Raw genomic sequence first — 18,171 nt, 5'->3', positions numbered from 1 at the left:
TCAGGCCCGGGGGACTTGTCTATCCTCAAGTTTTTCAAAATGCCCAACACATCTTCCTTCCTAACAAGTATCTCCTCTAGCTTACCAGTCCGTTTCATACTCTCCTCTTCAACAATACGGTCCCTCTCATTTGTAAATACTGAAGAAAAGTCCTCATTCAAGACCTCTCCTATCTCTTCCGACTCAATACACAACTGCCAGTCCTGAACCCCCTGCAATGACGTCTCTGTGATGTCGACCATGTCATCATCAGTCATCATGACTTGTGCCATTAATTCATCTCCTTTGTTACAAATACTGCAAGCATTCAGGTAAAATGCCTTAATGCTAACGTTCTTATCATTATTAGAGATATTGGAAATCATAAGATGTCCTAAGTTATCCTTCCTTTTTGCTGCATTCCTAGTCTGCCTCAAGTATAAATCCACCTGTACACATGCTATCCTGCTGCTTATCTTTCCATTTAACTCCATACTCCCTGTTGCTTTCCCTTCCCCCACCAGCTCAGAAGTTTAAAGTCCTACTGATTACCCAATTTATGCTTTTCACTAGAACACCGGTTCCAGATCAGTTCAGGCGGAGACCGCCCCAACGGTACAGATCCCCCCAGTTCCAAAACTGATGCCAATGCCCCATCAAATAGAAATGTAAGCTCAAAGAGTAGGTCCTTCACCTATCTATTCATAATCTTTGAAGCTGAGGCAATTTGCTCATGATCCATCCCATTTCTCCTGTCCTACCATTGGCTGGCGATATTGCTGTATTTTTGTTGATGTGACTACTTCAGATGGGAGTATTCCTGGAAAGTATTATTTTTAAGATCTTAACTATTGATATGATTTCTGGGATGAGGAGCATCCTTGAAGGAGAGAAGGTTGAACAGAAATTTGTTAGGCATGTTGAGAATCACAAGGGAGAATAACATTTTCATGGAGGGAGTTAGGATCTGGATTATGCTGACATTAGTGGTAAGTTAAGACATTGGAAAGGGCATTGTTTATTATCTAAAAGGGAAAAGTGTAAAAGATTATTGGGAGAAGGCAGTGGACTGATATTGAGTAACTTGCGAATTCAGAGAACCAGCCCAGACATGGCAGGGTAAATGACCTCCTCTTGCGTTAAAACAATTCTGTGATTCTGGGAAAGCCTACCCTTTAGAGTGAAGACAGTTCCATTGAGAGATGAGAACTTTTTATGTTTTTCTTTTCAATTTGAAGACCACCCCTGAGCAACATATTGGGTTTGATACCATCGAAGTACTTGCAGATACTGGCAGACTAACCAGCTGTAGAAATGACCTGACTTCACAATTTGGTGCAGGCTCTAAGTATTTATATTTGGGCAGATCTGGTTCTGTTCTGTCACATTTGCACCTAAACAGCAGGAAATTAACCATTTGCAAATTTTTACATGATCAGAAGGTCTCAGGATACAAGTTAAACATTTAATGGCATTTTATTCCATGAAAGGCATTATATTAATACATGTTGTTATAATAGTTTCCAGTCTTTAAAAATGTAAACTTGTCCTTTAAACAGAAATAAATGAAAGCAGGAATTTAAGAAAGCCGAAGAATTTTTATCACAATGTAGCGGAACATAAAGATGTAACCAAATTAGTCGCAATGCTATCTACTTCTGTCAACACCACCAGGGATGCAGTCGTGAGAGCACTAGAACAATTTCAAAGATTCAATCAGCTGTGGTTACAAGACAGGGATATGACAATTAAGGTATTGTAAACATTTGCATCCATCTCTCATATCCAAGATTTTTTATTCTGGACTTTTCCCTCTCACTATTTCTGGACTTCCACAGAAATATAAAACAGATTTTAACAATTTTTGGATTATAATTCTATTTCATTTGCCCCATGAGATTTCATCTATTTCTCTTAACTCTCAGTATCCTCAGAATTAATTAATTAATTTTATAAACAGCTACAAATTGTCAAAAACAAAGCCCAGTACGAGGGAGCAGAGATGGTGAACATAACAAAATACAAATATCTCTTAAACCATATGAGCACACCAAGGAATAATCGCATGCTAAATTGGCAACATCACAGCATAGACGAAGTGTTGTTAAGAAGGTAGAATTCTGATTGGGAAGTGGGAAAGATAATGGGAATTAAGTCTGTGGCAATTCATTCACACGCTTGAGAGGATGCTTTCATGCATTCACATCATCATGTTATGTGTTAGCCACATTAATATCCACATTTAAGTCCTCTGCACCAGAACACATACCTGACTCACCCTAGCAGTTTCTTATCAGTGTCTTTTAGATTAGATTCCCTACAGTGTGGAAGCAGGCCCTTTGGCCCAAACAGTCCACACCGCCCCTCCTAAGAATAACCCAGCCAGACCCATTTCCCTCTGACTAATGCACCTAATGCAATTTAGCATGGCCAATTCACCTGACCTGCACATCTTTTGGATTGTGGAAGGATGTGTTGTGCTGAGGTTTACACCTGTATCCCCTGAGTATTAGCCTGAGTCTCTCAATTACCAGCTTAGGGACAATGCCAAAATGCTCTCCCCTTTAAGCTTAACTTTATAACTCTGTACTTTAACTCTCCAAAATCACTCTCAGTTTCATTATTTTTAGGAGTTTTAAAAGAGAGAATTCAAAGGAAACTAAAGAAACAACTTCACTCCAACTTCATCCTTTAATGTCTGACAGAACCCCAATATTGATTGAATGATTTATTGTCACATATACCAATGTACAGTGAAAAGTTTGTTTATGAGCAGTACAGGCAGATCAAAAAAGCAAGGACATGCAGATCATAGGGTGAAAAATATCTAGACAGAGGCATACAAGTTACATCGCACAGGATAGGGTTAGGGTTAGTAGGCTATTATACAAAATGCGGAGGAATGGGATTGTGGGTGACATAGCAGTTTGGATCATTAATTGGCTTGCTGAAAAAACAGAGGGTTGTAGTTGATGGAACGTATTCAGCTTGGTGTCCAGTTACTAGCGGTGTACTGCAAGGGTCGGTGTTGGGTCCACTGCTGTTCGTCATTTTTATAAATGAGGGCTTAGAAGGGTGGGTTAGTAAATTTGCGGACGACACTAAGGTCGGTGGAGTTGTGGATAGTAACAAAGGATGTAGTAGGTTGCAGAGAGACATAGATAGGATGCAGAGCTGGGCTGAGAGGTGGCAAATGGAGTTTTAATGTGGACAAGTGTGAGGTGATACACTTTGGACGGAGTCATCAGAATGCAAAGTACTGGGCTAATGGTAAGATTCTTGGGAGTGCAGATGAGCAGAGAGATCTCGGTGTCCATGTACACAGAGCCCTGAAAGTTGCCACCCAGATTGACAGGGTTGTAAGAAGGCAGACAGTGTTTTGGCCTTTATTAATAGAGGGATTGAGTTCCGGAAACAGGAAGTTATGATGCAGCTGTACAAAGCTCTGGTATGGCCACACTTGGAGGTTTGTGTACAGTTCTGGTCACCACATTACAAGAAGGATGTGGAAGCTTTGGAAAGGGTGCAGAGGAGATTTACTAGGATGTTGCCTGGTATAGAAGGAATGTCTTACGAGGAAAGGTTGAGGGTCTTGATGCTATTCTCGTTCGAGAGAAGAAACTTGAGAGGTGACTTAATAGAGACATACAAGATAATCAGAGGGTTAGATAGTGTGGACAGGGAGAGCCTTTTTCTAAGTATGGGGACGGCAAACACGAGGGTACACAACTTTAAAGTGAGGGGAGATAGGTATAAGACAGATGTCAGAGGTAATTTCTTTACTCAGAGAGTAGTAAGGGTATGGAATGCTTTGCCTGCAACGGTAGTAGATTCGCCAAGTTTAAGTGCATTTAAGTCATCATTGGACAGGCATATGGACGTACATGGAATAGGCTTCAGAGTAGTATGACACGGTGGCGCAACATCGAGTGCTGAAGGGTCTGTACTGCGCTGTAATGTTCTATGAAACCGGAGCACCCTGAGGAAACCCTCACAGACACGGGGAGAATGTGCAAACTCCAGACAGACAGATGCCTGAGGCAGGAATTGAACCCGGGTCCTTGGCGCTGTGAGGCAGCAGTGCTAACTACTGAGCCACTGTGCCATCCCTTCACTTAGCCTCTACCTTCACCTCCACTAGATTTCATGGGATAAGGATATCACTGAGAAGACCAGCATTGCTCTTAAACCCCTAATTGCCCTTAAACTGAATGGATTGTGAATTTTGGAGGGCAGTTAAGAATCAAATCCATTGTTGAGGGTCTAGAGTCACATATCAACCAGACTGGGTAAGCATGGCAGATTTCCTTCCCTAAAGAATATTAATGAACCAGATGGATTTTTATAACAATTAATGACAGTTTTTATGGTCACTACAGTTGAGACTTTATATTCCAGATTTATTGGATGTTGAAAAGGATAAAGGCTTAGGGGTTGTGGTGAGCCAACAGGGGATACAAGGTACAAGCTAAATGTGCTGCAGTTTGCTGATCAAAGGAATTGAGGAGAGGATGGAATCTTAAAGGATGGATTGGGAACGATATGATGTCATCTTCAATTGCTTTTTATCCCTACATAGGATTCCGTGGAATGTACATCGCAGAAATAGACCATTAAACTGAAGCAGTCCTTGCTGGTGCTTGTGCTTCACTTGAACATCTTTTCTCATCTCAGTCCACTATTCTAATTAAACATTCCCTTCCCTCTCATAAGAACCCCAGGCTGATGTTCTGGGGACATAAGTTCAAATCCCATCATGGTAGATGATGAAATTTGAGTTCAATAAAAATCTGTTGCAAAAGACTCATGTGGTACACTATTGCCCTTTAGGGAATGAAATCTGCTGACTTTGTCTACTCTGGCCTAGATGTGACTCCAGACCCATAACAATGTGGTTGACTCTTAACTGCTTTTTGGGTACTTATGGTTAGCAATGAAGCCTGGGCCTAGATAGGGAGGCCCACATTCCATCAATTAATCTTTAAAAAGTAAGTCATTAACTATGATCCTTTTCTTTGTGTGGGATGTGGGGGTTGCAGCCATGTGTTATCCATCACGAATTACCATAGGATCATCTGATATTGGAGCAGAATTAAGCCATTCAGCCCATCAAGTCTGCTTCACCATTCAATCATGGCTGACTTGTTTCTCAATCCCATTCTCCTGCCTTCTCCCCATAAACCTCCATCATCTTACCAATCAAGAACCTATCTTCCTCAGTCTGAAATGCTCTCAATGACTTAGCCTCCACAGCCTTCTGTGACAATGTGTTCCATAGATTAACTACCCACTGGCTGAAGAAATTCCTCCTCATTTCAGTTCTAAAGGGTTGCCCCTACACTCTGAGGTTGTGTCCTCGGATCCTAGTCTCTTCTCCTCGTGGAAACATTTACTCCACATCCACTCTATCCAGGCCTCCCAGTATTCAGTAAGTTTCAGTGAGATTATCCCAACACCACAATCCTTCTAAACTCTATTGAGTACAAACCCAGAGTCCTCAATCACTCCTCATATGACAATTGCTTTATCTCCAGGATCATTCTTGTGAACATCCTCTAGATCTCCTTCGAAGCCCAAACATTCTTGACTTGGAGAATTGTGTGCAGCTTTGGTCTCCTTTCCAAAGAAAGATACACTTGTCACAGAACAATGTGCGGGAGTAGGACATTCAGCTCCTTGAGCCTGCTCCACCATTCTATAAGATCACAGTCATTTTGATGATAACCTCAAATTTGCATTCCTGGCTACTCCTGGTAAGGCAAAAACAGAAGAGAGACTGGACCGATCAGAACTATATTCACTGGAATTTTGAAGAATGACAGAGAGTCACTGGACATGAAAACTTAACACTGATTTCTCTCCACAGATGCTGCCAGACCTGCTGAGCTTTACCAGCAGTTTCTGTTTTTGTTTCTGATTTACAGCATCTGCGGTTCTTTTGGTTTTCTTTTACCTCACTTACAGACCTGGTTAAGTTCAAAAGGACATAACTGCTAGACTGGGTCTGCAGCAGATTGGGAGGGGACCAACTGGAGGGAAAAATCTATTTGATCGTATCCTCATCAATTTGTGAATGATAAATGTGTTTTTTGATTGCAGTATTAGTAAGAATGACCATTCACCAGTCCTTGTGGAAACATAATCCTGTCTTCACATTGAGAATACCCTCCATTGTGTTGTGTGTTACTATCACTGTGTTAAGTGTAGACTTCAAACAGATCTAGCAACTCAATCATTGGCATCCATGGCACCTTCTGAACCATCGGCAGCAGCAATTTGTACCCAACTATATTCATCTCTCTTCCATTATTGTCTGAGGAGCTTTCTGTCACCTGCCAGCATTCTGAAAATTCCAGCTATGCAACTGCATCCAGACTCGGTAGGGCAATTGCCTTGACCTCGGAGGAGAGAGTTGCAAAACCCAGCAATGTGCAGCAGCATTACACATAGACCCGTAAAATATGAAGTAAACACATCTGAGGACTGATCCTTATGAATTGAGTCACTGTGTGCTATACAGCACCCAGGCTGAAACATTGCTGACCACTTCATGCAAGACCAACACTTTTGGACTATTGATGCAAATCCAATGTCTGTAGAGCTGAACAATTGGTGTGCAGATACGCCAGCCAGCTAGACATCATAAAGTACGAGTTCCCTGATTGGGGCTGTTGATCTGGTCCAATAAGGGACTCATGGCTGACAGATAAAAAAGGAAGCTCCACATTTCAATTGTGCCCATCTCCTGTGTTTTCCTATGCATCCTAAATCTTGCCTAATCGCATCATAATTGCCTTTCCCCCAGCTATAACTCTTGCCCTGTGGTATATACCTATCCATTTCCATCACTAAAGTAAACAAAACTGAGTTGTGTTCACTATCACTGAAGTGCTCACCTGACTCCAAATCTAACTCCTGGTAGGGTTTCATTGTACCAAATACAATGTGGCCTCGCCCCTCGTTGGCCTGTTGACATACTGTCAGAAAATCGTCCTGCACACATTGGACAAAAACTGACGCATCTAAAGTACTCGAAGTATAGTATTCCCAGTCAATATTTGGAAAGTTAAAGTCCCCCATAATAACTACCCTGTTACTCTCGCTCCTATCCAGAATCATCTTTGCTGTCCTTTCCTCTGCATCGCTGGAACTATACAGTGACCTCTCCTTTCCTATTTCTAACCTCAACCCATACTACCTCAGTAGACAAGTCCATAAATGTCCTTTCTGCCACCATAATACTGTCCTTGACTAACAATGCCACACGTCCCCCTCTTTTGCCATCTTCTCTGTTCTTACTGAAGCATCTAAATCCCAGAACCTGTAACAACCATTCCTGTCCCTGCTCAATCAATGACTCTGAAATGGCCACAACATCGAAATCCCAGGTACCAACTCATGCTGCAAGTCCACACACCTTATCCCAGATGCTCCTGGCATTAAAGTAGACACACTTCAAACCACCTTCCTGCTTGCCAGTGAATTCTAGTGACCTTGAAATCGTATTTCTGACCACACTATTCTCAACATCCTGGACACTGGACCAGTTTAGGTTCCTATCCCTCTGCTGAGTTAGATTAAAGCATCTCAAAGATCATTACCAAATTTCCCCATCAGGATACTGGTACCCCTCTGCTTCAGGTGTCGACCATCCTGTTTGTAGACCTGCAATGAGCCCAAATTATCCAGGTATCCGAAGCCCTCACTCCTGTACCATCCCAGTAGCCATGTGTTCAGCTCCTCTCTCTCCCAATCCTTCGCCTCTCTAGCATGTGGCACGGGTAACAAACTAGAGATAACAACTCCGTTTGTTCTAATTCTAAGTTTCCTCCATAGCTCCCTGAATTTCTCCCTTAAAACCCCATTCCTTTTCCTACCTATGTTGTTAGTAACCATGTGGACCATGACTTGGGGCTGCTCCCCCTCCCTTTCAAGGATCCCGGGAACACGATCCGAGACACCATGAACCCTGCCACCTGGGAAGCAAGACACCAATCATGAGTCTCTGTCATTCCCACAGAACCTCCTATCTGTCCTCCTAACTATGGAGTCCCCAGTGACGAATGCTCTACTCCTCTCCCCACTTCCCTTCTGAGCAGCAGGGACAGACTCTGTGGCAGAGACCTGTATCCCATGGCTTACCCTTGGTAAGTTCCCCCACCCCATCCTAACAGTATCCAAAACGGTATACTTGTTATTGAGGGGAACAGGCACAGGGGATCCCCGCACTGTCTGCCTGTTCCCTTTCCGTCCCCCTGACTGTAACCCATTTGCCTTTTTCTTGCACCTGCAATTAGGCAAGACTCAGGATTCATAGGATGGGAAAGGAAACTGCAGGGGATGGGCACAATTGGAATGTGGAGCTTATTTAAGGAACAGCTACTGTGTGTCCTTGATCAGTGTGTACCTGTCAGGCAGGGAGGAAGTGATCAAACGAGGGAGCTATGGTTTACTAAAGAAGTTGAATCTCTTGGCAAGAGCAGGAAGAAGGCTTCTGTTAGGATGAGACTTGAAGGCTCAGTTAGGGCACTTGAGAGTTACAAGTTAGCCAGGAAAGACCTAGTGAAAGAGCTAAGAGCCAGGAGGGGACACGAGAAATCTTTGGCAGGTATGATCAAGGAAAACCCTAAAGCTTTCTATTGGTATGTCAGAAATAAAAGATTGACTAGAGTAAGATTAGGGCCAATCAAGGACAGTAGTGGAAGGTTGTGCATGGAATCCGAGGAGATGGGGAAACGTTAAACAAATCTTTGTCATCAGTATTCATACTGGAAAAAGACAATGTTCTCGAGGAGAATACTGACATACAGGATACTAGACTAGGTGGGATTGAGGTTCACAAGGAGGAGGTGTTAGCAATTCTAGAAAGTGTGAAAATAGATATGTCCCCTGGGTCAGATAGGATTTATCCCAGAATTCTCTGAGATAGCATAGAGGAGATTGCAGAGCCTTTAGCTTTGATCTTTATGTAACCATTGACTACATAAAGAGTGCCAGAAGGCTGGAGGATAGCAAATGTTGTTCCCCTTGTTCAAGAAGGGGAATAGAGACAACCCTGGTAATTATAAACCAGTGAGCCTTACTTTGGTTGTGGGTAAAGTGTTGGGAAAGGTTATAAGAGATGGGATTTATAATCATCTAGAAAGGAATAAGTTGATTCAGGATAGTCAACAAGGTTTTGTGAAGGGTAGATTGTGCCTCACAAACCTTATTGAGTTATTTGAGAAGCTGACCAAACAGGCGAATGAAGGTAAAGCGGTTCATATTGTGTATATAGATTTCAGTAAGGCATCTGATAAGGTTCCCCACGGTAGGCTATTGCACAAAACCCAGATGCATGGGATTGAGGGTGATTTAGCGGTTTGGAACAGAAGTTGGCTAGCTGAAAGAATACAGAGGGTGGTGGTTGTTGGGAAATGTTCATCCTAGATTTCTGTTACTAGTAGTGTACCTCAAGGATCTGTTTGGGGGCCACTGCTGTTTATCATTTTTATAAATGACCTGGATGAGGGCATAGAAGGATGGGTTAGTAAATTTGCAGATGACACTAAGGTTGGTGGAGTTGTGGGTAGTGTGGAAGGATGTTGCAGGTTACGGAAGGACATAGATAAGCTGCAGAGCTGTGCTGAGAGGTGGCAAGTGGAGTTTAATGCAGAAAAGTGTGAGGTGATACACTTTGGAAGGAGCAACAGGAATAAAGAGTACTGGGCTAATTGTAAGATTCTTGGTAGTGTAGATAAGCAGAGAGATCTTGGTGTCCATGTGCACAGATCCCAGAAGGTTGCCACCCAGGTTGATGGGATTGTTAAGAAGGCATCTGGTGTGTTAGCTTTTATTGGTAGAGGGATTGAGTTTCAGAGCCATGAGGTCATGTTGCAGCTGTACAAAACTCTGCTGCGGCCATACTTGGAGTATTGTGTTGTTACGACACGGGGTAAACTCTCCTGCTTAATTTAAAACCAGCAACACAGATAAAAATTATTCCATGCACTAATTTGTAAACATTTGAGTGGCCAAGAACTATTTAAAGTAAAAATTAGCAACTTTATTTCTTAAAGTATACCAGAGAATAATTAATGAACAACATTGTACAAGTCCTTTCTCTAACCTATCTTTTACCTTCCCTTCTATAATACTATTCCGATAAAGCTCCCAATTGAGATTTACAAAAGAACACTTCTTATCTCAAAACCAGGCAGCTTTTGGTTCTTCTATTTGGATCTTCCAATGTCTTATTTTCTTCTTCTTAGGAATTTCCGCATCACAGGTTACTGATCGAAAAAGGTACTTTTAAGCAAGCTGTTTTTCAGGCAGTCTTTTACCCGCTGGGGCTTGGCAGCTCTCCTCCCAACTGTTCAATTTTCCCTGGTCTTATACTCCAGAGCAATGGATTGTGTCATTAGCTTTTAAAATTGTCAATATATTCAATTCAAACTTGAATGGAAATTGTTATTTTTTCGGGGAATAATTTAAACTGATTGGCCTAATTTAAGTCTTTTTTTTTGTCATTTCCAGGCAACCAGCTACTCCAGTAGCTGGAGTACATGCTACATTGTGTCTTATTGAAAAAACCTGGTGCTGTTACTGCTAGCTTTTAGCTCTCTTAAAAGTATAATTCACCCACATCTTCATAACAGTGTACAGTTCTGGTTACCGCATTATAGGAAGGACATGGAAGCTTTGGAAAGGGTTCAGGGGAGATTTACAAGGATGTTGCCTCGTTTGGAGGGAATGTCGTATGAGGAAAGGCTCAGGGACTTGAGGCTGTTTTCATTAGAGAGAAGAAGCTTAAGAGGTGACTTGATTGAGACGTATAAGATAATCAGAGGGTTAGGTTGGACAGTGTGAGCCTTTTTTCTCAGTTGGTGATGGTGAGCAAGATGAGACACAGTTTTAAATTAAAGGGTGATAGATATAGGACAGATGTCAGAGGTAGTATCTTTACTCAGAGAGTAGTAAGGGCGTGGAACGCCCTGTCAACAGCAGTAATAGACTCACCAACTTTAAGGTCATTTAAATGGTCATTGGATAAACATATGGATGAAAATGGAATAGTGTAGGTTAGATACATTCTACATAGTGTAGGTTAGTGCAACATTGAGGACTGAGGGGCCTGCACTGCGCTGTAATGTTCTATGCTATGCTGTGTGCTCTGTGGAAGCGTCAGAGATTCTGGCACTCTGAGAGCTGAGTCTGAATGAGGCAGTACTCAAGTCGAGGACTGTTCATGAGCAAATAAAGGATGACTTGCTGATGGGATATCAAACTCTGTGGAGGTATTTTAGTGGCAATGGAATTAAAGCACAGTCCTGAAGAAACCTGCTTGCAACAGTCTTTTGGAAGTTTGACCTTGCTATAACATTGTAATGTCGAAGGAGACGATTATTTCATCCCCTTCTGTCTTGATGTCTTTGATGGTGTTCAGGAATTCTTGGGTGGAATGAATGGAGTGGCGTGAATCTTCGATTAGGTGTTTCAGCTTTTGGTGGAGTTTTTTGGCTAGTCTGTATGTTGGTGTACCAGTAGAGAGACTATGGGTCTGGGGGGGGTGGGGGGTGGGCCCAGATTTGTGTATTTTTGGTAATCCATAGAAGTTTGGTGTGTTGGACCCATCTGTCCTGTTTAATTCTTCTGATCTTTTAATATGAGACTGACATTTGGGGTATCAAAGTTAAAAATCACACAACACCAGGTTCTAGTCCAATAGGTTTTTATGGAAGCACTTGCTTTCGGAGTGCTGTTCCTTTAGCAAGTAGCTGTAGAGCAAGACCAAAAGACACAGAATTTATAGCAAAATATTATTGTATCATGCAACTGAAATGATATATTGAACCTGGATTGCTATTAAGTCTTTCATCTTTTAGAATGAGTTGCAGATTTCAGTTCATTAATATGTAAATCCCAGAACTTCTTTTAAGTCACCTTCTCAAGATAAGTTAGGGTTTCATAAAAAATGTGACATCTCGGCTCAGACAATGCATTAAAGGTGTGAGGTTAGAGTTTGTCTGTATCCAAATTTTGAGTCATAGTTTTCTATTTCCAAAGTGGAATTTATAAAATATTACATGGAATGACTGCCTGCATTGACTGCCTGCAGATTGTGTGCTTTTTGTGCAAAATAGAATGTATCTGCAAATATAATTCTGCAAATGCAAATCCACCCCATAGACTTATATGGTTGTGTGCATGCATGGGAGAGAAAGAGAGAAAAAGAGTGTGAGTGTCTGCATATGAGTGTGTGCATGTAAATGTGAATGCACTTGAAAGAATGTGTGTTTGCATGTATGCATGCTTGGTAAAGTGTGTGTGTGATTGTGATAGAGTATAAGCCTCATGGATACTGAGCTTGGCTCCCTGCCTCTGCTCGCCGACTCTGCGTTGTTGTGTATCCCAAAGTCTGCCTTGGAGGATGGTCACCCGAAGATCTGAGGCTGAATGTCCCTGACCACTGAACTGTTCCCCAAGTGGGAGGGAATATCCCTGTCAGGTGATTGTTGTGTGGTGTCCATTCATCTGTGATCATAGTGTCTGCTTGGTCTCGCAAATGTACCATGTCTCGGGGCATCCTTGCTTGTGTGTGTCTATGAGGATAGCCTCAACCGTGACCTTGGGTTTATGTCACACTGCAGGTGACCCACTACACTACACATTCTGTCTCTCTCTTACACACACACAAACACACACACACACCCTCCACCCTCACATCCACGCACACACTCTCTTACAGGCTTATACTCCATGCCGTTGAGAAAGTGTCGGTGAGCTGTCTTCCTGAACCCCTTGTGTTAACCCACAATGCCATTAAGGAGGGAATTCCAGGACTTTGACCCAGTGAAGGAACGGCAATAGTTTTCCAAGTCAGGATGGTGAGCGGCTGGAGGAAAAAAGAAGAACAAAAAACAATACAGCACAGGAATAGGCCCTTTGGCCCTCCAAGCCTGCGCCAACACATTTTCCTTTTCCATACTAAAACTGTCTTCACTTACAGGATCCGTATCCCTATTTTCCCTTCCTATTCATGTGTTCATTCAGGTGCTTCTTGAATGCTGCTATTGTGTCTGTTTGCACCACCTCCCCGACAGCATGTTCAAGGCATTCACCACCTTTTGTGTGAAAAACTTGCCTCACACATCTCTTTTAAACTCCACCCTCCTCACACTTCAAACTTGTGTCCCCTAGTAATTGACCCCTCCACCCTGGAAAAAAGCCTCATACTTTCCACTCTGTCCATGCCATTCACAATCTTGTAAACTTCTATCAGGTTGCCCCTCAACTTCCTGTGTTCCAGCAAAAAACTAACACAGTCTATCCAACCTTTGTTCATAACTAAAATCCTCCATACCAAACAACATCCTGGTAAACCTTTTCTGCACCCTCTCCAAAGCATCCCATCCTTCTGGTAGTGTGGTGACAGAACTGTACGCAATATTCCAAGTGTGGCCTAACTAAAGTTTCTATAAAGCTGCAGCATAACTTGTCTATTCTTGTAATCAATGCCCATTCCACTGAAGGCAAGCATGCCATGAGCCTGTTTTATTTACTACCTTATCTATCAGTGCTGCCACCTTCAGTGATCTGTGGACCTGCAATCCCAGATCCAGGTGCATATCAATATTCCGAAGGGTTCTACCATTCATTGTAAAATTTCCACCTGTACTTGACCTTCCAGAATGCATCATCCGACATTTGGCCGGATTAAACTTCATCTACCATTTTTCTGCCTATGCCTCCAACTGATCTATATTCTGCTGCATCCTCTGACAATCCTCCTCATTATCCGCAACTCCACCAACTTTTGTATCATTTACAAGCTTACTAATTAGACCTGCCACGTTTCCTCCAAGTCATTTATGTAGACCACAAACAGCAGAGGTGCCAGCATTGATCCCTGTGGAACACCACTTGTCACAGCCCTCCATTCCAAAAAACATTTTTCCTTGGCTACCCTCTGTCTCTTATGATTAAGCCAGTTCTTACCAACTCACCCTGATACTATGTGACTTCACCTTTTGTACCAGACTGCCATGAGGGATCTTATCAAAGGCTTTACTGAAGTCCATAAAGACATCAACCACTTTTCCCTCATCAATCACCATTGTCTCCTCCTCAAAAGATTTGATCAAGCTGGTGAGGCAAGACATCCCCTGATAAAACAATGCTGTCAGTCGATAATATGTCCATTTGTTCCTAAGTGCTTACAGATCTTATCTCTGAGAACTTTTTCCAATAATTTCCCTACCACTCACATGAAGCCCAGAGACCTGTAATTTTCTGGATTATCCCTGCTACCCTTCTTAAATAATGGGACAACATTGGTTATTCTCCAGTCCTCTGGGACCTCACTTATGGCCAAAGTGGATACAAAGATATCTGTCGATGCTCCAGCAATTTGTTCTCATATCTCCCTCAATATTCTGGGATAGATCCCATCAGGACCCAGGGACTTATCTACCTTAATATTTTTAAGACACACAACACGTCTTGCTTTTTAATAGCAATTTGTCTTAGAAATTCAACACTCCCTGAGATCATCCTCCACTAATTCCTTCTCCTTGATGAATAGTGACCCAAAGTATTCACTCGGGACCTCACCTACTCTTCTGGCTCCATGCATACCTTTTCTCCTTTGTCCCTGAGGGGACCAACCCCTTTGCTGGCTACCCTCTTGGTTTTTATATACGTATAAAAAGCTTTGGGATTCTCTTTAATCCTGTATGGTAACAGCTTTTCATGACCCCTTTTAGCCCTTCTAATTTCTTGTTTAAGTTCTTTCTTATTTTCCCTATATACTTCAAGGGCTTTGTCAATTCCCATCCTCCTAGTCCTTAAGGATGCTCCCTTTTTCTTTCTGACCAAGGTCATAACATCCCTGGTCATTCAAGGTTTATGTAACTTGCCATACTTGCAGGAACGTGTCGCTCCTGGACTCGTAACAACTGCCATTTGAAATTCTCCCACATGTCTGATGATTTACCCTCAAACAGCCGCCTCCAATCAACATTCTCCAGTTCCTGCCAAGTGTTGTTGTAGTTTGCCTTCCCCAAATTTAACACATTCACCCGAGGACTGCTGTTATCCCTCCTCTTCACGAGTATCTTGAAACTCATGGTGTCATGATCACTACTCCCGAAATGCTTCCCCACTGAAACCTCACTTACTTGGCTGGGCTCATTTCCCAAACCCAAGTTCAATATAACCCCTTCCCTGATTGGACTGTTCACATACTGTGTCGAGAAACCCTCATGTCCTTACAAATTCTGCCCCATTTAAGCCCTAAGCACAACATGACTCCCAGTTAAATACAGGGGCAATTAAAATCACCGACCATCACAACCCTGCTATTTTACATCTTATCAAAATCTAACTACATATTCTCTCCTCTGTCTGCCGCTGGCTATTAGGAGGCCTGCAGTATAGCGCTAACACTGTGATTTCAGCTTTCCTATTCCTGAGTTTTACTCATATTGCCTTGCTGCATGAGTCTTCTGATGTATCCTCCCTTAGTACAGCTGAGAGATACTCCTTTTACCATTAATGCAACTCCTCCACCCCTTTTACATCCACTTCTATCACACCTGAAACATCAAAGTCCTGGGACATTCACCTGCCAGTCATGTCCACCTTTTAGCCAAGTCTCCATAATCACAATAATGTCATAGTTCCAAGTACAAACCAGTTCATCCACCATATTATATTTCACACATGCATTTCAGACCACTTCCTTGGCTCTTTTCAGCAGCGTTTACCTGCTTTGTTCTTGTTCTTAACCATGTTTGCCTTGGTTTTTACCTTTCTCTCAATTTTGTGCGTAAACAGTTCTACTCCTGTGGTTCCCATTCCTCCCCAACCACTTTAGAAGTATCCTCAACCACTTTAGAAGTATCCTTCCAAGGATATCAGTTTCTGTCCTGCCCAGGTGTAACCCATTCAGTTTGTACAGGTCCCACCTCCCCCAGAACTGTTCCCAATGACCCATGAATCTTAAACCCTCCCCCTCACACCACCTTTTCAGCCACGTATTCATCCTATATATCCTGCTGTTTCTACTCTGACTAGCATGTGGCACTGGTAGTAATCCTGAGATAACTACCTTGGAGGTCCTACATTTCAGCTTTCTTCCTAGTTCTCTAATTCTGCTTTTAAGACCTCATCCCTTTTTCAAATCTATGCCATGAGTGCCAACATGTACCATGACCACTGCTTGTTTTACCTCCCCTCCAGAACCCTGCAACTGCTCCAAGACATCCAGTGCTGAAAATATGTTGCTGGAACAGCGCAGCAGTTCAGGCAGCATCCAGGGAACAGGAGAATCGACGTTTCGGGCATAAGCCCGAGCTCACTTTCTTCCCAAGACATCCAGGACCATCCTGGACTCTTGTTTGCAGCCACAGAAATGCCCCTTATATTTGAATCCTCAAAGATGGGCGGCATGACAACTCAGTGGTTAACACTGCTGCCTCACAGCACCAGGGACCCAGGTTCGATTCCAGCCTTTGGCAACTGTCTGTGTGGAGTTTGCACATTCTCCCTGTGCCTGTGTGGGTTTCCTCTGGGTGCTCCAGTTTCCTCCCACAGTCCAAAGATGTGCATGTCAGGTGAATTGGCCATGCTAAATTGCCTGTAGTGTTAGGTGTATTAGTCAGAGGGAAATTGAACTGGGTGGGTTACTCTTTGGAGGGTCGGTGAGCTCTTGTTGGGCTGAAGGGCCTGTTTCCACACTGTAGGGAATCTTATCTAAAAAAATACTATAGCATTTCAAGCCTATTTCTCCTTCCTTCTTCAGCACAGCCAACTATAGTGCCATGAATTTGGTTGCTGTTGTTACCCTGTGAGACCTGTGACCTGAACAGTATCCAAGATGGTATTTCTATTTTGCAGGGATATAGCACAGGAGATTCCTGCACTGCCTGCCTAGCCCTCCTGCTCTGCCTAGTGGTCACCCATTCCCTTCCTGACTATGATGTCTGAGTCTGTGGTACTTTCTGCCTCACAAATATTCCATCGTGTCCCTAGATGCTGTTCCAACTCTGAAACTTGGGATTCCAGGACACATCTTGCACACATGGAGGTCCCGGTCATTGGAAATGTGCCTGGCTTCCCACATTGAGCACCAGGAGTAGATTATGATCTGTAACTCTCCTACCATATCTTACCCTTTTAACTTAATTAATCCTTACAATATCAAATATTTCTAATACTAAATTGAAACTGCTGGTGCTCTCTGCTCCAATATCAATTTCTTATAACCTACCTGCTACTCACTAACAACAGTTTCCAAAATCTGTTTAGGCTCAGATTCCTTACCTGTTGCAACTCTCGCTGCTCATGTTCCTCTCACAATGTTCTGTCTCCTCTCCTCTGAACCTTGACTGTCCTTTTTTTTGGTTTGAGGAAGAAGGAGGGATGGAAACACTACAGTAATGTAATGCTTGGAGCTGACCATTGTTTAACACCAAGTTCTTCCACAATGCCCTTGATACCCACACTGATTGTACAGCACACTCCCAGAATGCAAACAAGTGATGTCTCAACACTATCTGGTTTGGTGAAGTTGATGGTGAACCCATGTATCTGCTTCTAGATGGAAGTGGTTGTGAGTTTGGAATGTGTTGTCTGAGGATCTTTGCAGAATTTCTGTAGTGCATCTTGTAGATAATATGCACTGCTGCTACTGAGCGTCGGTGATGGAGGGAGTGGATGCTTGTGCATGTAGTGCCAATCAAGCAGGCCTCTTTGTCCTGGATGGTGTCAACTTCTTGAGTGCTGTTGGAGGTTCACTAATTCAAGCCGGTGTGGAGTATTCCTACTAGTGCCTTGTAGATGGTGGACAGACTTGGAGAGCCAGGGAGTAAGTTACTTGCCGCAGTATTCCTAGCCTTGAACTCTTGTAGCCACTGTGTTTATGTGGTGAGTCCATTTGATTTTGTGGTCAATGTAAACCCTTAGGATAATGGGGGATTTGGTAATCATTGGTAACACCATTGATTAGAGCTTAAAAATGTGTTGCTGGAAAAGCGCAGCAGGTCAGGCAGCATCAAAGGAGAAGGAGAATCGACGTTTCGGGCATAAGCCCTTCTTCAGAAATGAGGAGGGTGTGCCAAGCAGACTAACATAAAAGGTAGGGAGGAGGGACTTGGGGGAGGGCGTTGGGAATGCGATAGGTGGAAGGAGGTTAAGGTGAGGGTGATAGGC

At 42.9% G+C, this 18,171-nt stretch overlaps 1 protein-coding gene across 1 annotated transcript in view; it reads left to right on the top strand.

The window, feature by feature from the left end:
• LOC122540182 (dynein axonemal heavy chain 8-like) overlaps nt 1-18,171 on the top strand; it is a 1,320,893-nt gene that overhangs the window by 542,259 nt on the left and 760,463 nt on the right. The window contains exon 27 of the mRNA XM_043675532.1: nt 1,539-1,732. Within this exon, the coding sequence (XP_043531467.1) occupies nt 1,539-1,732 (194 nt within the window). The remainder of the gene's footprint in view (nt 1-1,538; nt 1,733-18,171) is intronic.

This window comes from Chiloscyllium plagiosum, chromosome 3, assembly GCF_004010195.1.
Source record: "Chiloscyllium plagiosum isolate BGI_BamShark_2017 chromosome 3, ASM401019v2, whole genome shotgun sequence".
In the NCBI taxonomy this organism is placed as follows: domain Eukaryota; kingdom Metazoa; phylum Chordata; class Chondrichthyes; order Orectolobiformes; family Hemiscylliidae; genus Chiloscyllium; species Chiloscyllium plagiosum.
This window is presented reverse-complemented; position numbering and strand designations above follow the sequence as displayed.